The 24,840-nt window shown below is 42.6% G+C and overlaps 1 protein-coding gene across 2 annotated transcripts in view; it reads left to right on the top strand.

Moving 5' to 3' along the window:
- Positions 1–5,316: 5,316 nt before the first annotated feature.
- Positions 5,317–24,840, top strand: part of SHTN1 (shootin 1) — a 101,381-nt gene continuing 81,857 nt past the window's right edge. For both annotated transcript variants that reach the window (XM_049646507.1, XM_049646508.1), the window contains exons 1-2: positions 5,317–5,585; positions 19,899–19,951. In XM_049646507.1, the coding sequence (XP_049502464.1) occupies positions 5,528–5,585; positions 19,899–19,951 (111 nt within the window). In that variant the 5' untranslated portion in view covers positions 5,317–5,527. The remainder of the gene's footprint in view (positions 5,586–19,898; positions 19,952–24,840) is intronic.

Below are 24,840 nucleotides of genomic sequence, written 5' to 3'. Positions count from 1 at the left end.
AAAAAAAACCTCTGCTCCTATATAGCTCTGTCCCTATTATGTTATTGTCAGAAATTACATCTTTATACAACATGTGATGACACAGCTTTATAATTATTTTTAATGCATATCTTTTAAACAATGTAAAAAATAAAAAGTGAAGTTACAACCAAGAATACAATAATAATGGCTTTTGTATTTGCCCATATATTTACCTTTACCAGAGATGTTTATTTCTTCATATAGATTTGAATTACTGTCTAGTTCCTTTTCATTTAAACCTGAAGGACTCCCTTTAGCATTCCTTGTCAGACAGGTCTGGTGGTAATGATTTCCTTGAACTTTTCTTTCTTTGGGAATTAATTTCTCTCTCATTTTTAAAGGACAGTCTTGCTGAATATGGAATTCTTGATTGACAGTGTTATTACTTTTAGGGCCTTAAATATGCCATCCCATTGCCTTGGGTCTCCACAGTTTCTGATGGAACTTTGTTGTTAATCATTTTGGGTATTCCTATATGGAATTAACCACTGAACTTGAACCTGTAAATTGATCTTCCAGCAAATTTGGGATCTTTGTAGTCATTATTTTGTCACTTAAAAACATTTTTCATGTACCATTATTTCATCTCCCTGTGGGCCATTAATTTCATGTGTGTTCAACTGCTTGATATTGTATTTCAGGTCTGTGATGCTTGTTTAATTTTTCAAAAAGATCTTTTTTTCATTCTGTGTGTTTTATATTGGATTGTTTCCAATGCTCGTTTCAAGATCATTGATCTTTTTCTTCTGTATTATCTAATTTGCAGTAAATCCTATCTGATGTGCATAGAGCTTTTATGTATTTATCTTTTGTGGTTCCATTAGAATATTTTTTTTTATAATTCCTGTTTTCCTCCTCATCTTGTTTATGTTTCCCTTTAGATCTTTGATATATCTTAAACATATTTATAAGACTTAAAATATGCTTATAAGGTCCTTGTCTGCTAATTCCATCATCTCTGTTATTTATGAGACTGTTTCTGTTCACAGACGTCTTATGAATCATATTTTTCTGCTTCTTTGCGTACTGTAATTTTTAGATGCTGGATACTGTGAACTTTACATTGTTGAGTGTTGAATATTGTTGTAATCCTTTAATGATTACAACATTAAACAATAAGAAGTCTGTCATCACTTTTATTGTTGTTCTCCTGAATGTAATATGTACTTTTCTTTGGCTGCTTTTAAGACCTGAGTGTTATACTTACTTTTCAACAGTTTGACTATGATATGCCTTAGCATTGCCCTTATATTCCTGCTGCACTATTTATAAAGAGACAAATTAGTAACAACTCAAATATCTAAAAACCTGAGAATGGTTCATTGTTCGTTGACATAATGGAATGGCACTGAATAATGGTGTAGCTTATGTTGGTCCAAGATAAAATGTATATGAAATAATGTTCAGTAAAAACTGGAACAAACTATTATATGTAGTAAGCTTTAAAAAAATGAAAGATACTTATATAAGAAACTTATAAATTTACTAGTCATGTAAGTAGTGTATTGAAGTAAACCATTACTTCCTCTGAAAATCTTTTTTTATAACAGCTTTTGAGATGTAATTCACATACCATGAAATTCTTCCATGCAAAGTATACACTTAAAGCATGCAATTCTAAGAATTTTGAATATATCCACAGAGTTGTGCAAACATTACAATTAACTTTAGAAAAATGTTATCATCCTAACAAGAAACTCCATACCTATTAAGCAGTCACTTCCCATTTTCCCCAATGCCACCCAGTCCTCAACAACCACTGATCAATTTCTCTCTCTATGGTTTTGCCTCTTCTGCACATTCTGTATAGATGGGATCATAGTATCTGGTGTTTTCTTATAGGCTTTTTTCACTTAGCATAATGTTTTCAAAGCTTATTCATGTTATAGCATGTATTAATACTTTATTTCTTTTTGTCATGAAATAATATGCAATAGTATCAGTTTTAATTTTTTTAATGTTTATTTATTTTTGAGAGAGAGAGAAAGACAGACAGGCATAGCACGAGCAGGGGAGGGGCAGAGAGAGACAAAGACACAGAATCCAAAGCAGGTTTCAGGCTCTGAGCTGTCAGCACAGAGCCCCAATATGAGGCTCAAACTCACAAACCACGAGATCATGACCTGAGCTGAAGTCCAACCCTTAACCGACTGAGCACACCAATGTTATCAGTTTTAGATCATGATTAATATTATAATAAGTAGCTCTATACATTAAGACTTTTAACATAGATACCTAAAATGGAATTAGTACGTCAAAGAAAATGAGCCATTTTTCATGTTATATTTTTAATGTATTTATAGCTCTATATCTATATACTTACATATACTATATACAAATCTATATCTATATATTTCAAAAGGCTACAAAAATAATGTGAACTTACTTTAATTTCCTGAAAATGCAAATAAGCATTAAAGAGAAAATCCTTTTGACTACTGCTGTCTCACACTCCACTCCTCACCCCTGGGCTTGTTCCTCTATTTTCTACTCCTAGAGGCAGCCATTATCCTGAGTTTGGTACCTACCCTTCCAATTCATATTAAAAAAAATTTTTTTTTAAGTTTATTTATTTTTGAGAGACAGAGAGAGACAGAGCATGAGTGGGGGAGGGGCAGAGAGAGAGAGAAAGACACAGAATCTGAAGAGGCTCCAGGCTCTGAGCTGTCGGCACAGAGCCCAATACGGGGCTCCAACTCACAAGTCGTGAGATCATGACCTGAGTCAAAGTCGGATGCTCATTTTTAAAAGGCTTTTAATTATATGTTATATGGAGGTTAATAATTCCATTGTGATGCCTGCAACACAAATCCCTATGTGCATTATTAAACAGAACAAAAACTAATTATATCACTTCTATCCTTTCCATCAATATTCATATCATATAAATAAACCATAGTGTAATGGGAGATCTGAATCCCAATAATTGACTCTAATAGCCATCCTAATAATTCATTCCATGCCCTGAAGATAATACCATATTGTATTTCAGGAGGCTATTTTAATTCCAAGGAAGGTAAACAGGATTGATTTCAAGGGGCTTCAGATTCAGCTTGGGACCAAAGCACTCAATTTGATTATAGATTTGATAATTAATCAACTCATTCTTAAACTCCAAAAGTGATACCTAATTACTGTATAATTGGAGATTATTATATCAGCCATTAAAATAATGGAACTTTGTGAACTAACTCAAATATTTAATAGGCACAATGCTGATATTTGGTTGAATATTTTTGATTACTTAGTTTGGGAGGAGGCCTCTGGGCATTGTCCAGCACTCAGGGTGACTGATCAGGTTTACTGGGTTTCCTGGCTGCTTTACAAAAGCCAGGTGGCCATGATTTGTTGCTCAAATCTCTTGATTTTTTTTCTGGAAAGAAAGGATTTCTCTATACAAAATACCTGGTGGCAGCACATATCATTCATATGCTCTTGTAGTTGAATCTGAATTGTCTCATGTTTCCTGGGACTTTCCAAAAAAATTTTTTTTTAAGTTTATTTATTCTCCAGTGAGAGAGTCAGAGGTAGGGGGGAGGGAGGGAGGGGCAGAGAGGGAGGGAGGGAGATACAGAATCCAAAGCAGGCTCTAGGCTCTGAGGTGTCAGCACAGAGCCCAACAAGGGGCTGGAACTCACAAACCGTATTGATATGACCTGAGCCAAAGTTGAACGCTTAACTGACTGAGCCACCCACGGACCCCCTTGGGACTTTAAATTTTGAAGATTTAAGACATAACCTCAGGTAATCTCAGGGCAAAGGCCCTTTGGTTACTCTCTTGTGGATTTTCATGACAGTTGATCTGCAAGTGTTTTCAACTATCTCATGAAAACCTAGGGAAAGGACTGAATAATAAGACGCCATACCAAAATTATCTGTAAGTTTTTAAAGTTCCAATTCACTCTCATTTAAAAATACTGTGCTGCCCTCTTAGATCATTCCACCACTAAATTACCCATCCTAAAATGTTATATCAGCTTTTTAGAAGAAGAGAAAGCAGAGCTATCATTTTTTTCAGAGTTTGAGTTAGACTTTAGTAGAAGTATCAGACAGATATCAGTTAACAGTAGCTCCCCTCCCCCTCCCCCACCTATCACAGAGAGATCCCTTGGTAAATAGAGTGGGACATTTGCAGGTGAGTATTGAGCAAAAGCACTGTGCTGGTTTGAGCACAGTGAGTTGTGAGTTGGTGAGAAAAACCAGATGTGCAGTCTAATTCATTTTGGATTTATTCTGGATGCTTAATGATGAATGTAAAAGAACTGTGCCTCTTTTAGCTTAAAATTAACACCCCAACCCCTTTCTCCTGACCTGTAAACTTAATTTGAAAACAGAAAAAAAGAACACCTAGTGTAGGTCAAATTCTAGATTTGTTTTGTATTTTCTTGGAGAGTAGGTATTGGTATCATTCTCATTCTGCAGATGAGGTTCAAAGAGGTCAGAAGACTTTGACCAAAGACTAACCAGCAACTGGGGTTTGGGGAGGGCCATTCTGAAATGTGACAGGCCTGCCACACCCCTTCTGGCCAAGGTCTAAGCCAGAGCCGGGTTTAAACAGTGCAGAGGACAGTGACGTGGGACAAATGCCAGGCTTCACTCTGCCAGCTCTGTGTGGCCTCCGCCATTCTGACCGCAGTGTCGGCCTCCTTAAGCGCAAGGTCCTGCCACCGCAGAGCAGATGCTCCGCGAGGCCTCGCGATCCTCGTGCTGCAGGGCCCACGTTCTGACCACTTCCCAAACCCCCGAGCAGCTGGAGGAAGCCGCTTGGGCCGTGGTCACCGTCAAGTGACTACTACGTCCTCTACTCCGGAGGCGTTCCCTTACCGGGCCGGTTTCAGTCCCTGCCTGTTTTTCAAGGTGCAAAACGTGCACACTGAGCTTGCCCCTGCGGGCACCCGATTTCCCACACCGCCCCCAGACTCTACTGGATGAGAACGGAGTTGAAGCCTGGGTTGTTTTAGTGCCCACCACATCCCGCTCTCCCTTGGTGGCTCGCGGGGGACGGCCAGCGGTAGCGTTCAAAGTGCTGTCTCCAGGGACGCCGCAGCCCCAAGGCCGGTTTGTCCCCCTGCCGTGTCCGGGGGATTGGGGCTGGAGGAGGGGTGCAGGAGCGAGCCGCAGGGCACACCCGCGGGTCCCACGCCCCGCCGACTGCGCATCCTGCGGCGCCGACCTCCGCGGGGGGGAAGGCGAGGCGCGGCGGCCGCCGAAGGCTTGGCACCGGCTGGGGTTCCGGGCGGCCGCCGCTCCCTCCGCCGCCCCACCTCTTGCCCGCCCCGCCCCGCCCCACCGCCCGCCCGCAGGTGCAACCGCGGCGGCCGCCGAGTAGGTGCGTGGGGATGATCTCACTCGCGCGCTCCGCGCCAGGAGGAGGAGGAGCGGGAGCAGACCCAACTTCCGGGTAGTGCAGCCGCACGCCACCGGCATCTTGCTTTTCCTCCCCCTCCCCCCCGCTGCACCCCTCGCCTCTCCCTCCTTTCCTTTATTCTCGGCCCCACCTGCCAAAATGAACAGCTCGGACGAGGAGAAGCAGCTGCAGCTCATCACCAGCCTGAAGGAACAAGGTAGGCGGGCGCGCGGCCGCCAGGTGCGGGCAGCCGCGGCCCGTGGGCGGGGACGGCTCCCGGGCGCCGGGTCGCGGCTGCGGCAGGCCGGGTGGGCGGTGTCGCGGCTGCCGCGCTCACCCCGTAGCCCCATCACCCGTGCGGGAGCGTCCTCAGCGTCCCGCGCGCCTAAGGAGAGCCCGGGGCCGAGGGTCAAGAGCGCGTGTCGGGCCCGGCGGTGCGGGCAGCGCTCCCCGGCCCTCTGGGGTCGGGGGAAGGGGCCGAGATTTGGGGCGGACGCGGCACCACCTCCCTCACACGCGGGAGAAGCGGGTGGGCCGGACGTCTCGGGAGGAGGCGGTTTGGGCAGCTCCGCGGGCCCCGCTCCCCAGCCTCGGCCCCACCCTTGCACATTGGCGCTGGGAGGCCTGCCGCGCTGCCGCTACGCAGCCTTCCCTGCTTTTCAGCCCCCTTCGGGCTAGTTCCTCTTTCCTTCCCCAGCCACAATTCCAGGCCCCGATGCGTTTGACCACTTACCATTTTTAGCAGTTTATTAGTCAGTGAGCCAACACCCTGCCTGTGTTGGGCTTCCTGAATTCAGACTTGGCTCTGGTCAGGAGAGCCAGGCCCTGTGCATGCATTTCCACACTTCCCCTGGGGATTACCTCCTGGTAAAGAACTGTTCTAATCAATAATTTTCGCCTCTTACTGCACTTGGCCACAAAGCCAAATTAGCGATCAAGTGTGAGTTCAACACTCTTTACGTTTACAATTACTGTTATTATCCGGCTCGAAGGTGGCCCGAGAATGTGGGTCAAGAAAGCGAGGAACCGCACAGATTTAGGAAGTAAAAACGTGTAGGAACTTGTGCTTTTCTGAATCACTTGGTGACATGGCCACATAGTGGAAGGGGGCCTGCTCTGGGAGCTAATCCTGCTGTTCACTCTCAACTCTTTCATTTCTGTTGGCTCAACTTGACAAGGCTCTTCCCTTCCATGGGTCTTGCGGTGATAATGCCTTACCTGACTAAAGGCATGGGCTAAACCAGATGATTTTATTGGGCTCTGCCCAGTTCTGTGCACCTGTTGCTCTTTGGAAACCACAGACATACCATTCTTAAGGGTGTGTGGACCCCTCTGGAATTCACACTCCTGGAAACAAATCTCAGCACGATTGTTTACCAATCCTGTGATCTTGGGGAAATTATTACCTCACTGAAATGGACAGAACCCATTTCCTTTGTTGTATCTAGCGTCTAGAAACCGTTGGATAAATGTTAATGGCCTTTCCCAGTACCTTCGACTCCCATCCTAAATTAGCCTTAGTTCATAAAGTCACAAGCTTTGGTGAATCCAGTGGGTGGGTGAAATGCCCTTATCTGACATTTCTCAAGTGGCTTAGTTGAGGGGCTGGATTCTGTTAGTATTTTATTTCTAATACCGCTCTTCCCCCAGTAACATAGTACTTGGTATTCTAGACAGTTGGAGCTTTCATCATTGGTAATATCTGTCGGTTGGATATCAGAGCTCTTGATGGATGGTTGGCTTTCAAATAATGATGCAATAAAAAAACTTCACTCCTTTTTATTCTGAGTATAATTTCAAGGGTAGATTAACAATGCGGAAAATCCACAAGCTGTTTATATTTGATTTGGGAGTACATTCTCTATCTCTGTGTTGGATTTGAGAGCCGAGAAAAAGGGAGGATTCTGAAGTTTTTGGCTCTTTCTCAGATATTGGAAAACAAATCTATGGTTTGGTATTTTTAGAGGATGTGTTTCCTTGATGATGGGCGTATCAAAGGCAGAACAGTTAGGCTTTGGAATTTGTGTGTCTTAAAAGGTGCGCTTTTTTTTTTTTTTTAGGATTGAGTCTGGTTACATGGGTGTTGGGATTTTTTTCAGCCCATCTCAACACCAGAGCATTTATTTGTCATAGGATCATAGACTGTGATAACAAAGGACTTATTTCAAGGGCATTTAACTGCTGTTTGACCCATGGAATTAATTGGGAAGATGGGAGTTTGAGGTAGATGAACAGGCAACTAGGTGTTTGGGCTCTTGCCCCTAAGATCATTAATCTTGTAAGCTGATGGTATGTGTGATTTATTTTTGAAAATAGACAATATATTTTTAATCCCTGTTGACGTGGTGAATAATTCCACTACTCCTATTTAATGCGGACAAGAAAAACCATTACTGATGAACACTCTAGTTTCCTTTTTCAACCCTGTGTAAACATATTCATGTATTCCTTTAACAAATACTTACCAAGTACCTACCATGAATGAGGCCCAAGTGGGAGGCCCTCGGGGTAGATAGTGAACCAAACAGACAGTCCTTGCTCTCCACCAGGTTTACTGTCTAGTAGACAGTTATGAATCAAGTAACCACACAGATGTGTGCAATTACACATTGTTTTTATAGGATAGATTCTTAGAAATGGAATTGTTGGATCAGAGGGCAAGTAAAGTTTTTGTTTTTTAATGTTTATTTATTTTTGAGAGCGAGGGAGACAGATTGTGAGTGGGGGAGGGGCAAGAGAGAGAGGGATGCACAGAATGAGAAGCAGGCTCCAGGCCCTGAGCTGTCAGCACAGAGCCCGATGCGGGGCTCGAACCCACGAGCTGTGAGATCGTGACCTGAGCCAAAGTCGGATGCTCAACTGACTGAGCCACCCAGGTGCCCCGTGGTAGACATAGAGTTTTGCTGGGCGTCATCAAGGTGCCCCCAAAAACGGTTGTACCAGTTCACCTGGCCCCCCCGGCAGTGTCCATTTCCCCCCCCACACTTGTCACCGTTGACCAACCTCGGTCTTTACTAATTGTGACAGTCTGATGAGTTTCTTCATTTTCGCCAGTCTGATGAACAAACATGGCACCGTTAGAAAAATTAAGTGAGGTTCTTAGTGAGGTTTGCAATCTTTTTACAGGGTTATTGGCTTCCTCATCTCATTTCTTCGTTAGTGAATTTTTAGTCAAAAATTTGAACCCGTTCCTCGGGAGTATGTTCAGAAAGAAGATTCCTATCTACTCTGAATGGCAGAACTGACCCAGCCTTCCCTAATGTGAAGCCTGCGGTGGTGTGGTGAATAAGGTTGCTTTTGACAAAAGTTGTGAAATGTAATGACGGAGTCTGTCATAATACGAACAATCTCTAATTTATACTTACCATTCCCTCGGCTCTATGTCTTATAAATCACACCCACTTCTGAATTACTTCAAAACATTGTATGTTCCCTTCTAGTGAATGGTATAATTAGCTATATTATGTCTTTCTAGAAAGTTATATTATGTCCCTTGAAAAAAATTAGCCAGTGTGTGATTGCTTATGTTCAAGCAGATGTTGAGGTAATGAGGTAATTCTCTTTTTGTCCTTTCTGGAGCTTTATTTTATTGGACTGATTGACATCTTTAATGCACTGACAAATGGCAACTTGGGATACTATTTCCGATGCATATTTCTTAGCTACTAAAGTGGACATTTCCCTTACAAAACATCGTACGATTTGCTCTCCCTCCAGAATTCTGCTGGGAAATGATCGACTTAGCTCAGCATTTGTTTAAGGTACATGATTTCCTCCGTAATTTGTTCGTCCCACGCGCATTGAATATTCATAGCCAGGCACTGTGCTAGGCATCAGAGTTGGAGAGATGAATAAAACCTTGTCCCTGCTGGTGAGGAGTTCCTAGCCTCGAGATGGTGGTAGGCATGTGAATTCCAGGAAGAGTGTCTAGTTGGCAGAGGTTGGGTCACGGGTTTAAGTCCTCTGGGCAGGGCAGGGCAGGGCACCTTGATTGGCAGCCCCCACAAAGGCCAGTGGATCGGAGTGGTTGTCCAAACAAGAATGGTGTACCACTACCAGAAAGGGGGGCGGGTTGCAAGTTGGGCAGACACAACAGACGTCCGCTACACCGGTCAGGGTAGTAATGCCATGTCATTTGGAACCTGGCGAGGAAGTTTTGAAGGGTGTGATCATACCCAACAGTTAATGATGTTACGATGTGAGACCACAACCACGCCAAGCAGACTGAAAACACTATCGGAAAGTAAGATGCTGGGCTTTAAAGCAAGGTAACATTTCATCTTTAGAGTTAGCTATCATTTTCTCCAAGACTATAGCGATAGTGCTTAAGGTTCCGATGGGAATTTAGCCAGGCTTAGTCTTAGAGCTGAGTTAGTCATTAAAGAGGCTCCCAGCGTTGCCTTGACTTCTAGGCCACAAAGTAGCTAGAGCATTATTTCGACAAAAGGGGCCCAAAGGATTGCCTACTGCCGTGACTGTATCAGTCAGGAAAAGCTGAAGCATTGTCGGTCTTGGATACACACAAAGTCAGTCAGTAGAAAGCAGTTTGGGATTAAACGGTTGCCATGGTACCAAGTGCAAACTTGGCTTCACGTCACTATTTTTACAAGTGTGGTCCGGGTGGCCACCGGTCTCTGAATAATGGGGGTATGTATGCACTTTCTTACTTATTGATGAAAAGAGGCCTGGTAAATTTATTTTTCTTCATCTGGGTATGTTTTTTGTAAAATCGACACTTAGGATGTTTTGCTTTCACAACAAAATACAACCTAGATTGAGAAAAGTGCACGAAATAGGAATGAGCTTCTCAATGAGTTATTGAAAAAAAAAAAGTGCTTCTAACAACACTTAAATCAGAACATTTCCAGAAACCCCTTCATCACCTCCCAATCCTTCTCACCTGCCTTTCCCCGATGCTATTTGTGTCTCCAAAGGTAAGTTCTGCCAGTCTCTGAAGATTAGCTAAATGGAATCATACAGGATGCATTATTTGCTGTGTCTTCTTTTGCTCATTACGTGTGGGATTTATCAGCATTGTGTGCGGTTGTAGTTCATTTATTTGCATTGCTGAATAGTATTCCACTGTATGAATGCACCCAAAAAAAGTTTTTAAGCGAACATACTGCGGATCTGAGGTCAGCGGACTTCTTGTGTAAATGGCCAGATAGTAAGTATTTTAGACTTTGGGGGACATTCGGCGTTGGCTGTAAACCCTAAAAATGCAGTTTCCTCCTAAAGTTTGTGAACTACCATCTCAGAGGCACCAAATGGGCAACCCTCCATGAGATGGACGCTCATCACGGGCTGAACAATTACATCTTGCAGTCAGAATTTCATCATTCATGTAAGATGTCTGCTGGGTCGTTCAATCTTACTTTTGTTTTAAATTGAATTAAAAATAAACATCTGCTTATTTAGGAAAAAATACGCATATAGCATGAAAAGTGCAATGAACCCTTCCCTCTGATTCATTGTTTCTTAATCTTTATTTCATTCTACTCTCCTAAGGAGTCTTTTTAGACATTTTCCCCCCAACTGTTCTTCTCCCCATGAAATTTTAATACCGTGGATATACTGTACATCTTTTTTAAAATTTTTTTTAATCTTTATTTATTTTGGGGAGAGAGAGTGTGAGCAGGGGAGGAGCAGAGAGAGGGGGAGACACAGAATCCAAAGCAGACCCCAGGCTCCGAGCTGTCAGCACAGAGCCCGATGTGGGGCTCGAACTCACAGACTGCGAGATCATGACCTGAGCCGAAGTCAGACGCTCAACTGACTGAGCCACCCAGGCGCCCCATACTGTACATCATTTAATGTGCTGTGATCCTTTGGAGGCTGCAGACCACTGTGATACCTAACATTGTGTTCCTCTTTGAGGGCAGTGCTGTCCCATTGGTCACACACGCTCTCACCCCCTTCCCATTCCTCAGAGTTACTGTTAACTTTTTGTTGTGTTTCCTCTCAAAAACTGTGTGCGTGAACACACATATGTAGTTAATCACTTAATATGTATTATGGAATTCCTATCAGTACATATAGAATTGAATCTTTAAAAATTGATTTGGATAGTGTTGCACTCTCCAGATTTCCCCCTATAATGTCCTCGCGATGGACATCTCTGTGTTTCTGTGTCTTTGCTATTAAAAATAATGCTTTGGGCAATAGATACTAGACATCAGTATGGATTCATGTTTTGCTCAATCTAGATATAGATGATTACATATGGAAATATTTATAGATAAGTATATGAAACTGTCACAGCCAAGAGGTGTCTAAGGAGACATGACAACTAAACGTAACAGGGTACCTGAATGGAATCCTGGAAGAAAAACAGAACATTAGGTAAAAACTAAGGAAATATAGTTGAAGTATGGACTTTCCTTCATAATGTGTCAGTATTGGTCCATTGGCGGTAATCAATGTGCAATACTAATGTAAGATGTTAATAATAGGAGAAACTGGGTGTGGGGCATATGGGAGCTCTCTGTACTCTCTTTACGATTTTGTTGTAAATCTAAAGTTTACAAAATTAAAGTTTATTAAAATAAAGATGCTGCTTACATCCTCGTACACCTGTATCTGTAAGTACAGCTGTGGGAAAAATTTTCAAAAGTGGATCCCAAAAAGTAGGTATATTTTAAACTTTGTTGTCCTGTAGATTTTATTCTGTTATACAACAACGTTTGGCTTTAAAATCCAGGAGGAACATGACTTTCATTCTTGTCTGCTTACCGTGCTGAATATTAAATATTTTAAGTATTAAAGCACGAGTTCTGGAATTTTTATATGGCACAACAAACATTAATATATTAGGATCCTTTCAGTGACTTGATTCTATCTCGAATCCTGTATGGCACAAATCAGAGTATGATTGTGATATGTATATATATATATATATATATATATATATATATATACACACACAGGCGGTATGTATACACACACACGTATATATATTAGGTTTACAGAAAACCTTAGCAGAAAGTACAGAGAATTTCCACATAGCCCCCACCTTCCCTCACCCCCAGTTTTCTCTGTTACTATCATTTTGAGTTAGTGTGGTGCATTTCTTAGAATTGATGAGCTGTATTGACCCGGTATTATTCACTGGAGTCCATAGTTTATATGGGGGTTAATTCTTTATGTTATATGTCCTATGGGTTTGGACAGATGTATGACCTATACCCACCATCACGGTATCATACAGAAGTATCACTCCTCCAAATATTTCCTCTGGTCTACTTGTTCATCACTCCCTCCTTACCCCTGAACTCTTGGCAGAACTCCTGATCTTTTTACTGGCTTCATAGTTTTGCTTTCCTCAGAATGTCATAGAGCTGGAATCATATAGTCCATGGCCTTTTTATATTGACTTCTTTCACTGGGCAATATGCACGTATAGTGGTTCCCCTGTGTCTTTTTGTGACTTGATATTTCTTTTTATCACCAAATAATACTTGTATGGGTGTACCATAGTTTGTTTACCCATTCACCTGTGGGTAAACATGGTCGTTGCTTCCAAGGTTTGGCACTTAGGAACAACTCTGCTCTAAATATTCACGGGGTAGGGTACGGGGGAGGGGAAGCCTCCGATGGTCCTGTGATAAGGTCTCAGGGTCTTGGTGCGCCTGTCCCCTTGGGCTGCGACTTTCACTTGTGCTTCTCAGTTTTGTTTTTTTCTCCTTAGGTAAGATAGGCATGCCAGAGGGGGCTGGAGTTGGCTCTTATCTTCCTCCAAGTCTCTTAGGCTCTGATGAAATGATTTTTCCTAAGGGCAGGCCTTGCTAAGGCTCTGGGCACATTTCAACATGGCGCCTTCTCCCTTCCCCCGCCTAAAGTAGTAGGGAAATTTCCTCTGATGTTTACTGTGAGGACTTGGTAGCCCTCCTGGGTGTAAAACTCACAAAAGGTTGGGGCCCTCCTAAGAGTGGCCTACCCGCTGGAGTTTTTAGCTCTCAAACTTGTGAGAAGTGAGCCTTCAGCAATTTGCCAATGACTGCTTAGGTTTTCCTGTCTTGGCGCTGTTTGGTGATGAGGTTCTGAACCTCAGCTTCTGCTCCCATGAGTTGTGATTGTCTGTATCTTGCCCATCTCTCTAATTTTTGGAATAGCAGTTTGCCCTGTGATCTCCGTTCTCTGATGGACCTAAGAAGAGTCGTTGACTTTTGGTGTGTTGAGGTTTTCTGTTGTTGGGAGGACAGGAGTATTGACATCAAAGCTCCATGCCAGACTGGAGACCAGACTTATGCATGTATTTTAAACATACTCAGTTTCCTCTCTTTCTCTTGGTTAATTTGAAGTCATTACTATAGTTCGTTGAGAGTACTTCTTAAGCATCATTAATTCGTTAACACTGAACCGTGTGTTCTGCCAAGTAATGCATACGTTTCAGGTTTGCCATGACTTCTTTTCAGATGTGAAATCTGTCATCTTTGTTTTTTGATCAGGTTTTCCAGCAGTGTTTTCTCCAACTGTTCTAATGCTTTAATTAACAAGGGAGGTATAAATGACTTCTCTTTCTACTCTGGCTCTAGGAGAGGACCCATTGGCATGTGTGCAGGAGGGAATAATGTCCTAATTGAACATTATCTCTTATGACTCATGTCCTCGTTCCCCATTAGTAAGAGGTGTTTCAAGGCTCCATGAGTCTCAGAGATGCAGACTTAATGGATGAGAATCTCCATTAAAAGATCTTATGAGGCAGTGTCTTTCTGGGTATATTTGATGGCTATTTAAAGCTTCACTTTTATTAAGTATCTTGTTGTAACATGTGATGTAAGAGACCCTTTTAATATGGGGAGGGTAGTATGTGCTTTTTCACAAGTTGTTCATGTGAAGAACTAGATCCATTCTTCCTTCTTCCTTAATTTAACACACATTTATCAAGTGCCTGCTGTATGTCAGGCATTGTGCTGAATGTGGGCATCTGTATGCATAAGACACAGTCCTCACCCTAGAGGATTATTTCTGGTCTAGTGTTTTAATACATCGCACACAGTAATGCTCAGTAATGATTTTTACATGAACGACTTTGGAAATCAGTAGACTGGTCCTGCCTCCAATATTTCTTACTGCAGGATTTGACTTCTCTGTGCATTTGTATCTTCATTTTTATTTATTTTTATTTTTTTAAGTTTATTTATTGAGAGAGAGAGAGAGAGAGAGAGAGAGGATCGCAAGCAAGCTCCATGCTGGAACTCATGAACAGTGAGATCATGACCTGAGCCTAAATCAATTGTCAAATGTTTAACCAGCTGAGCCATCCAGGTGCCCAGTGTATCTTCATTTTTAAAATGGGGACGTTAGGGGCACCTGGATGGCTCAGTTGGTTAAGTGTCTGACTTTGGCTTGGGTCACGATCTTGCAGTTCGTGACTTTGAGCCCCGCATTGGGCTCTCTGCTGTCAGCACAGAGCCTGCTTTGGATCTGCTGACTCCCTCTGTCTCTCTTTGCCCTTCCCCCGCTCACGTGCGTGCTCTCTCTCTCTCTCTCTCAAATAAATAAGTAAACATTTAAAAAAGATGGGGATGTTGGTATTTGGCTTAATTGCTCCACATCCCAGACTTCTATGAACCAGCCTTTCAGTCAACATAGGTACCAACTCTGCTTCATATTCTGTTGGGTATGAGGTCTATAGCAATGAATCGAATGGGAGAGAAGACAAGAAAACAGGCTTATGTTCAGATAATTTGTAACGTTATACGTAGATGCTCTAGTAGAGATACATGAACAGTGTGTTCTGGTAATATATTATAAATACACATGTTGATTTTTTGTCTTAGGTATGTGGGGAGAGTTTCTTACAGGAAATGACAGTTGAATTGGATTGTCAAGGAGCACATAGGGAAGATAAGGAGGAGAAGACCTTGCAGGCAAAGGAAACCTGTTTATAAAGGCACCTGGGTATGAAAGGTCTTAGAGGGGTCAGGGAGGCATTGGGACTTGGGGTGTGATGGATTGAGTGGTGGTCTCTAAGACTGAATGGCACGAGTGGGAATTGATGTCCCAGGTTGTAAAGCTAATGTCATTGGGTGCTTTTAAACCCAAGAATGATGTAAACCAGGTTGCTCTGTTACTATGCTAACTATCTACTTTGTGAAGAATGAACTTGGGATAGAGGAAAGCTAGAGGGTTTTACCATTATTGAGGACTAGAATCAGGGGAGAGATACTTTAGAGGAAGGACAGATTGGAGAGACTTTTTAGGCGATGGGAGCATTTTGATGATCTGTTGGAAGGTGGAAGAATGAGATGAATCAAGGATGATTCTGAGGTACTAGCTTGAAGACCAGGTACATGATCCCATCTAGGACATCATGCATACAGGAAGGAGGAAGTTTTGGTGAAAAGGGAGTTTGATGAGTTCACTTTCTAACATACAGAGTGTGAGGTGCTTATAGGGTATCTGGACAGAGATGCCCAGAATAATACTGTCTAGTAGAACTTCCTGCTGGGATGGAAATGTTCTGTGCCTCCTGTCCAGTGTGATAGCCACTGGCCACGTGTAACTGTTGAGCACTTGAAATACCGCTAGTGTAACTGAAGGACTGAACTTTAAGTTTTATTTAATTTTAATTAACTTACATGTAAGCAGCCACATATAGCTAGTGACTCCGTATTTGACACTACAGGCCTAGAAGGTATTGGTTGGAAGGACTGTTCTGGTGCTTATACCTGAGATGGGGTGATTAATCTGCCTGGAACTGAGAGGTTTCCAGGGACACAGGGCTCTTCAGTCTAAAGTGGGAAAGTCCCAGGCAAACCGTGATTGTTATCCATCCTAGCCAGAGGTGTTATTGGCCTGTAGTTACGAACTTTAAGTGTCATGCCTCTGAAACAGCTAAGTCTTTTCATCAGCTTTCTGGGCTGGCTATATCATGATTTGCAGCTTGGAGAGAAAACTCCCTTTCTTGGTATTAGGGAGTTGCGAAATAGAAAACCAGCATGATTCTTGAAACACGTGCTCTGCCTGAGATTCTCCTTGTTTTCTCCACATCCCCCTTTTTCTTCCATTCTGTACTCTTATGTAACGATTCCCCTCCCTGGCTGCACATTAGAATCACCTGGGGTGCTCACTTTCTAAAACAAATATGGTGCCCAAGGTCCACCCTAAACTAGTTAAATTAGAATCTTGGGTTGGGGTGGGCAGAGAGGGGGCTAGGCATCTGTATGATTTAAAAGCTCCACAGGTGATCCTAATGTGCAGCCAGGATTGAAAAGTGCAGCTCCCAGACGTGCTTCCGCCACTTTGCCAACTTCCCTTTTTTTTTTTTTTTATAACTACAACACAGTACCATTGATTGTTATTTCCCTTTCTCCTCCTTTTATTTGGTGGAGGGTGGGGGTTGCAGGATTTGATATACTTTGCTGAATCCCTAAGAATAACCATGGCTAACATGTAATGAACACATAATATACCTAAGGTACTCTTACATCTTACGCTGACTCCTAATCACAACACTGTAAGAAAGATGTATGATGATTGTTCTCATTCTTCAGATGAGGAATCTGAGATTCAGAGAGAGTCACCAAATAGACCAGTGTCCCTTGGCTGCACTTTTTAATTACTGTTATATGACCTAATAGTACAGTGAAAGAAACTGTACCTGTAAACCCAAGAGATGAAGTCTTCCTAAGCTGTGGATGTCTTTCAGATGGCAGAGCATTGGTCAAGTTAATATCTACTTTTGACTGGGTTACTTCAAGCTTTGGAGGATCTGTATCATCAAATCACTTGAGCTGTGTGACTCACTTCAAAAATTCCCAGTGAGCCGGTTCTGAAACAAAGAGAAGGCTTTCTCTGTGACCCTTTAGCATTGCCAGAGAAGAAGTAGCTGAATAATATAGGTCACTTCAATTTTTGCCAGTTTCGCTGAGGTCAGGGTTGGTTACATGTGTATTCGCTATGGGGTTTGTGTGTGTATGTATGTAAATCTTATTTAGGGCAGTGAGCTTGGTTTTTTATCTTCAAAGAAATAAAAATATAAGTAAATGTTTTTCTCTGCATTAATCCCCTATCCCCCAGGAGCCCCCTTCCCATTGCCAAGTGGTTGAATTCTTCCTATACTTTTCCTCTGCATTCCCTCTACCTGGCTTTATTTTTGTAAGTTGCCCATGGTCACAAGAAAGCATATTTTCTTTGGTTTCCATTAAGTCATGATAGATGAAGGGTAGTTGGGAGTCTGTGGTGTTTCATCTGGATTCTATTGGTCAGAAAATGGAAGAGTAGTATCGGTATTTTTTAAAAGCTTCAAAGCTGTTATCTAATGTTTGAAATAGAAAAAAAAATTCTTAATGTCAATATGAGATCATGGTTTTATAAGCCTTTTATTGTTTGTACGTCTGTAAAGTAGGTCATCAAGAAAAGAGTGGTAAATCAGTTTTGATTTTTCTACTTCGTCTGCAGATACTTTTAAATGTCAAGTAAACGAAAATCTCTCAGTAAAATATATTTAGTTTTTGAAAGAATATTAGATACAGTAATAAGATTTGGGACCACAGCCATAGACTACCCAATGCATAAGTGCATATTTTTAGACTCTCTTAGTTTTGTTGCTTTCTTTTAAAAAAGGAGGGGGTCATTTTGTTGATTTTTCATAACTGAGGACAAATTTAGTTTATACCCATTGGTTGGGTTTTGTGTGGTGGAGGCTGAGGAGGAGCTGGTGTGCATAGGACTTCATTCTGTGGTCACTCCAGTCTTTTCTGTTGAAAATGCAATTCTTTATAAAAGGTCTGTTATCTTTACATGTATCTATTCGGCTATTTTATGGGCTAATTCTCAAGAATTGTTCTCGGCTTCAATAAAATGGTCCGTTAATTCTTATTTAGAGCGTCACAGAGTGCCGCTAAAACTTCTGGGCATTGGTGGTGTAATCCCATAAATATTTGTTCATTTGGTTGGGTGTTAAAGTTGTGGTCCTGTGATTGCCTTAGCTATTCTAAACCCTTTGGATCACTGATGGAGGATATACTTCACCATGTGAATTGTATGTTTTTTGAGGTGTTCTCTGCTCCAGTGGTTAGAATCCTACACTCCTGGATTTAATGACCAAATTATCTGGGATGTTCTTGAAGCCACTGATGTCTGATTATTTTTTTCAACTTTTTTTTTTTTTTTTTTTTTAATTTATTTTTGGGACAGAGAGAGACAGAGCATGAACGGGGGAGGGGCAGAGAGAGAGGGAGACACAGAATCGGAAACAGGCTCCAGGCTCCGAGCCATCAGCCCAGAGCCCGACGCGGGGCTCGAACTCACAGACCGCGAGATCGTGACCTGGCTGAAGCCGGACGCTTAACCGACTGCGCCACCCAGGCGCCCCTGATTATTTTTTTCTATCTTTGGGTTATTCATGGAAGTAGGAAACTCTGTCCTTTAAAAAACAAACAAACAAACAAACAAACAAACAACTGACCTTTTTGTAGACACATCCCGATGAAAATGTTTTTAAAGTAAAAGTACAAAAATGCAATCTGGGCATGCCCTGGCTCTGTGGCGCCAGTCAGGGCGCTGGTCTGGGAACAGGTACCGGCTCTGTTAGGCCCACCTTGTACATTTCATTCCATCCTTAATCGTGGGTCATGCTCTTTCCTCCCATCATAAGCTGTGAACCTCGTATTCTCAACCGTGAGGATATCTAAGAATGGTGCTTTGGCCAGAAGGTGGATGTGGGGGTTCAGGCTACTTTATTTTCCTGGCAGTAGAGGATTTTCAATAATAGGCTGCTGTTTTCTCACATAGTTGGAAATATTTCCCAACCGTTCACATATTTTCCCAACGTAGTGAAATGAATCTGGCTGATATCTGGTCATGTCTTGCTAATCAGTGACCTTTGCAGTGCCTGAAAATAGTTGTTCTTAGTTTTATACTCATGGCATAAATCTTGTGCTTTGTGAATAAAGCAGATGTGTGACATTGAACTGAATGTGTAAGCCTACTTTATTTTCTGGAGGCTGATTTTAAAAAGAAACCTCTGATCACAGCCCCACAGACTAACAGTGCTGGAAGGAACTTCACGGAGGACCCACCTGTCTCCTCTCACAGGCCCAAATGCTGAGCATCAAAGAGAAGTGATTTGTCCTAGGTCACTTATGGCTCCTAGGTCTTTCTGTGACCTAGGGAGAGCCGAAAGTTGGCCTGGTGGGCTCACAGCTGCTGTGGTGTCTCTCTCTCTCTTTTTTTTTTTAAATATGAAATTGATTGTCAGATTGGTTTCCATACGACACCCAGTGCTCATGCCAACAGGTGCCCTCCTCAATGCCCATCACCCACTTTCCCCTCCCTCCCACCCCCCACCAACCCTCAGTTTGTTCTCAGTTTTTAAGAGTCTCTTATGGTTTGCCTCCCTCCCTCTCTGTAACTTTTTTTCCCCCTTCCCCTCCCCCATGGTCTTCAGAGACTCTTCTGCGGCCTCTTCTCTGCCCCACCCCCAACCTAGTACACAGACCACAGAGGTTAATTGGATCCAGGGTTTTCCTACAGTAAACTTCTGATAGTGTTATAATGCTGCTTTCCTTTTTTCTCCTTTTAGCCATAGGCGAATATGAAGACCTCCGAGCCGAGAACCAGAAAACAAAGGAGAAGGTTTGTACTCTACCCTTTCCTTTCTTCCATGTGTAAAAGCCTAGACGGCATGGCGCATTGTTCTGCCACCAATTTCAGTTAAATGCGAATGAGAGGTTTTTTTTTTTTTTCTTTTTTCTTTTCTCCTGCATGTGTGGTTCAAGCTAATATCAACTCCAGGCTCCAGATGGTAAAGACTAGCAGCATGCCACAGTGGGCGCTGCTCTGGGCGATTAAGTACACGGCTAAATGTGCCGCAAGGCACCAGGCCAAGCATCCCGGGCCCCCGAGAACTGTACTTTTTCCTGACAACCAGATTTGGGATCTAGTGATGGAATTGAAAGGGAGGCATTTATCTCTGGGGCTCATACGCGGTAGATTCTGGAGGGAACTCCTTGGCATTAGTCGTTGGTCGTTTAGCCCATCTTTCATAAACCTTTTTGATGCTTGTTTCCTCTCAGAATGTGAATAATATACCGGAAGTTGAAAATCACTCGCTAAGAAGATGGTAGTACCTGATGAATATTTTCAGGGGCTCTGGAGTTTTATTTTGAAACTTAAATAATTGAGTTCTACTTACCTTTATAAACTACTTACCTATATGTCTCCGCACAGGTCCATTTAAGATTTATGAATATTTATTTATATATCTTTTTTTCTCACCCTGTAAATTTAAGGAGGGGACAAAAGAGAGGCCTGCGTTAAAAAAAAAAAAAAGGAGAGTGCTGAATTAAAATGAAAAGTAGGAGAGGGCAGAACTGTCCATTATTATTATTATTTTTATTTTTTATTAAAAAATTTTTAAGTGTTTATTTTTGGGAGAGAGAGAGAGAGACAGACAGACAGACAGACACCGGGCACAAGCGGGGGAGGGGCAGAGAAAGAGGGAAACACAGAATCTGAAGCAGGCTCCAGGCTCTGAGCTGTCAGCACAGAGCCCAACGCAGGGCTCGAACTCACGAACTGCAAGATGATGATCTGAGCTGAAGTCGGACGCTTAACCAACTGAGCCACCCAGGCACCCCTGTTGTTTTTAGATAGAAACAAAATTTATGCTTAGAAATTACTTTGTTTGACAGAACGAATATTTCAAAACATGTCTGTGGTGGAAAATTCATAAAACATGTTGTTTGTGGTTATTGAAGAAGATGGTCATCATGGCTGTAAATCATGAGACCTTGTCTTTAACATTTGAGAATAAGATAAGTAATGAAAATTGGCAAATGTTTGTAAACTTGTGGCCTATTTGAGGGTATTTATTGGGTTCTTAATCGTATTTAAAATTTTCACACATAGGGGCGCCTGGGTGGCGCAGTCGGTTAAGCGTCCGACTTCAGCCAGGTCACGATCTCATGGTCCGTGAGTTCGAGCCCCGCGTCAGGCTCTGGGCTGATGGCTCAGAGCCTGGAGCCTGTTTCCGATTCTGTGTCTCCCTCTCTCTCTGTCCCTCCCCCGTTCATGCTCTGTCTCTCTCTGTCCCAAAAATAAATAAACGTTGAAAAAAAATTTTTTTTTAAATTTTCACACATATTAATTTGCTACCTGTATGACTGGTGGTATTAATAGTATGAACTCTAGTTCATATAAAAGCAGATTTTTAGATCATTATTTTTCACCTACTTTTAAGGCTCCTTTGCTCATTTGTAAATAAATCCTTGATGTTCTGTGACATCTTGAGTTTCTTCTCTTCCGTCAGGTGATTTAGGGAATGGTAGATGGGGGTGATGAAAATCTCTGTGACAGAAAGTGGTTGGTGCATGAATCTCTCATGTGGTAAGAAAGTTCCAGAAAAACAGTTCGACAAGATTCCTAATTCCAACACAATAACCACCCACACTCGCAGATGTCCTGAGGATGCCAACCGGTGGGGAGCTTGTGCTTACATTCTGGTTCCCTGAAGCCCCGTGATTTGGGGGTGGAGCCAGTGGCTGCTGCTTAGGCCACGTGGCTTGAGCATCTTTCCCCAAGAGACCCAACCATCTTCCAGCTGCGGGAGAAAGAGCCAAGAAGTTATCAGTCGAGTCTGTTTTATCAGTTGAGCCTCTTCTGTTGGCATTCCTGGCCCAGGAGGGGAAGAACAAGACACATTGGAAGGGTTCATTCAGGAGAACTCTTTGACTTAACCTAGAAGATCTGAGGAGAGAAAGCAAACAAGTGTCTTCATGGGACAGAGAAGGAACAATATAGAAGAAAATGAATAACATAATAGGCAGAAGAATAAGTTTTTTTTCTTCTCCTCCTTTAATTGTTGCTTACATGTAGACCTAGCATTGCCCCCAAAATAGTAGATGTTCTATAAACATCTGTTGGTGGTGGAGGTGATGGTTATTTCACGGAGAGCCACCTTCTGTGGTGAGGCTTCAAGTGAACCATCTGTTGCACAAGTGGAATTATAGGTAATATGCATTTGGTAAAAGAAGGATTATAAATTACTTTTGCCCTTTAACTATTTCTTTGTTTTTATTAAACAATTTTTTTCAATGTTTATTTTTGAGAGAGGGAGAGACAGAGAGAGAGAGAGAGAGAGAGAGAGAGAGGCAGTGTGTGAGTGGGGGAGGGGCAGAGAGAGGGAGACACAGAATCCGAAGCAGGCTCCAGGCTCTGAGCTGTCAGCACAGAGCCCGACGCGGGGCTCGAACCCACGAACTATGAGATCATGATCTGAGCCGGAGTCAGACGCTTAACTGACCGAGCCACCCAGACGCCCCCACCCATTAACTATTTCCATGTTTCTCTACACGCAGTGTGGCCCGATACTTTTGTAACATCTGTATGCATTACTGACCTTCTTCCGTTCTAATACTTTAAAAATAACTATTAACAGAAACAGGAAGAAAAAAATGGAAGCAGTATGGAACGCTGTGGTGGTGGGTAAAACAACACAGAGTGGTTTTAAGTTCATCGCGTTCTGTTCATCTTCTGTTAAAAGGCTAACAGGTTTATTATTGAAATTTTTTTTTCCAAAAAAGGGGGGCTGTATTACAAAGGAGGGAAGCATATAATAAAAGCCTTTTATGCAGCACAGAATGAGTAAAAGCAGCGTTAGTTCTGGCGGTGGTAAATGGAGAACACCATTTTCTCTGGCAAAGCACTTTCTTGTGCCTGCCTGAGTGAGCTTTGTCCCATCCCTATCCGCAAATACACATGGCCGTCCTTACCTAGCAGACCCAGAGCAGAGTTTAAAATTAGTCAAGGAGAGGAAATTAAAGTAAAACTCCTTTTGCCATATTTAATTTGACCCGGGGGAATTTTGCACAAGTGGAAGGGACCAAAAGAAACACAATGCAAGTTGTTTCTCCCTTCTTCGTGTCCACATCCAGTCTGTCTTTGTTGCTAGGTCACGAACCTTATCAATGAGAAGAGACAATGGGTGTGATTTTTTGGGGGTAAGATATTTTTAAAAAAAATTTTTTTTTTCAACATTTTTAATTTATTTTTGGGACAGAGAGAGACAGAGCATGAACGGGGGAGGGGCAGAGAGAGAGGGAGACACAGAATCGGAAACAGGCTCCAGGCTCCGAGCCATCAGCCCAGAGCCTGACGCGGGGCTCGAACTCACGGACCGTGAGATCGTGACCTGGCTGAAGTCGGACGCTTAACCGACTGCGCCACCCAGGCGCCCCAAGGGTAAGATATTTTTATGCTCTGTTTGGAGTCTCCTCCAAGAGACGTCATGTCTCTTCAGAGCCGGCAGTTGCTCAAGCTGCTGTGTTTGTTGAGAAGCTACTGTGGGCCATGCACACTCATTTGTCTTCCTCGTCCAATACTCCAGACAGCTCTGTGTCAGCTCCAGTGCAGAGAACAGACCCCGAGAGCTTGACGGAGTCTAGATTCCTATGTGGGTCTTCTGACCACAAATGTTCTTTTTGAAGCAGGTAAACTTACGGGAGCTGATTGACTTTCTCCACCAAGGTCTTGGTTTTATTTGTAGTTCTTTGTTGTTAGCTCATGAATTTTCCACAGCCAGTTATCAGACTCCATACTTTTCTGGATCGTTTATCTCGACCATCGATAGGTCTGTGTTTTTAAGTACAGTTTCAGTTTTTAAAAACTGAAAGTTAAATAGCGAGTGAATCGTAACGTCAGAAGACTCACGTGTGTGAGTGTGTGTGCATGTAGATTCTGGCACAGGTGTGCCAAGGGTAAGAGGAGAGACCTGGAGGGGTGGGCCGGTCTTTCGAGGATCTTTTCCTTCGCAGGTGTCCTTATTTAAGAAAAATGGAATGTTGCTCATTTTGTGGTTTTTCTCATTGTCTGTGAGGATGGAATCAAAATCTGTTTGAGAGGGAAGACTTTTTGTTGAATGCCTTCTGAGTCCTGGAGTATATAAAGAAAAATGCACGAAGGTCCCACTCTCGAGTGAAACAACTCGAATGAGGGACACAGGAAGCGGACAAATAACTTGGATAAATTGTGCTGTGAGTGCCTGGGGCCTGGGGGTGGGATGGGAAAAGGCCGAAAAGATAAGGATCCTCCCCTCATCCGTGTGACAAACTCTTACTAGCTCTTAATGCTTGGCTCACGTGTCCCTTATTTTTTTCAAAGGCTTCTCCAACTTTCTCCCAAGCAGAATTGTTGACTTCTTTATAACAAAATATCTGTGTGTATTTCTTATGTACTGATCGCATTTTCTCAACCAAAACTATTATCAGAATATTCTAGAGCGTACAAGTAAGCTGTATGGGGTTGGGTTAAAGTGTAAAAAGGGTCCCCAATGTGCCTTTATGGAAAGGGTGCTACTTTCTCTAATTTTTTGGCCTAGTTGCTAAACGACATTGCCAACAGTATGTTAAAGAGCAAGAAAGCCTGTCACGTGGAAGCCCACGACCCTTCCAAATCTGTTTTTTTGAGGTATGGACAAATAGAAGATGATGTATTGTGGGATCAGTCAAATAAAATGTGGTCGTTTG

The sequence above is a fragment of the Panthera uncia genome, chromosome D2, assembly GCF_023721935.1.
Source record: "Panthera uncia isolate 11264 chromosome D2, Puncia_PCG_1.0, whole genome shotgun sequence".
NCBI classification, from domain to species: domain Eukaryota; kingdom Metazoa; phylum Chordata; class Mammalia; order Carnivora; family Felidae; genus Panthera; species Panthera uncia.
This window is presented reverse-complemented; position numbering and strand designations above follow the sequence as displayed.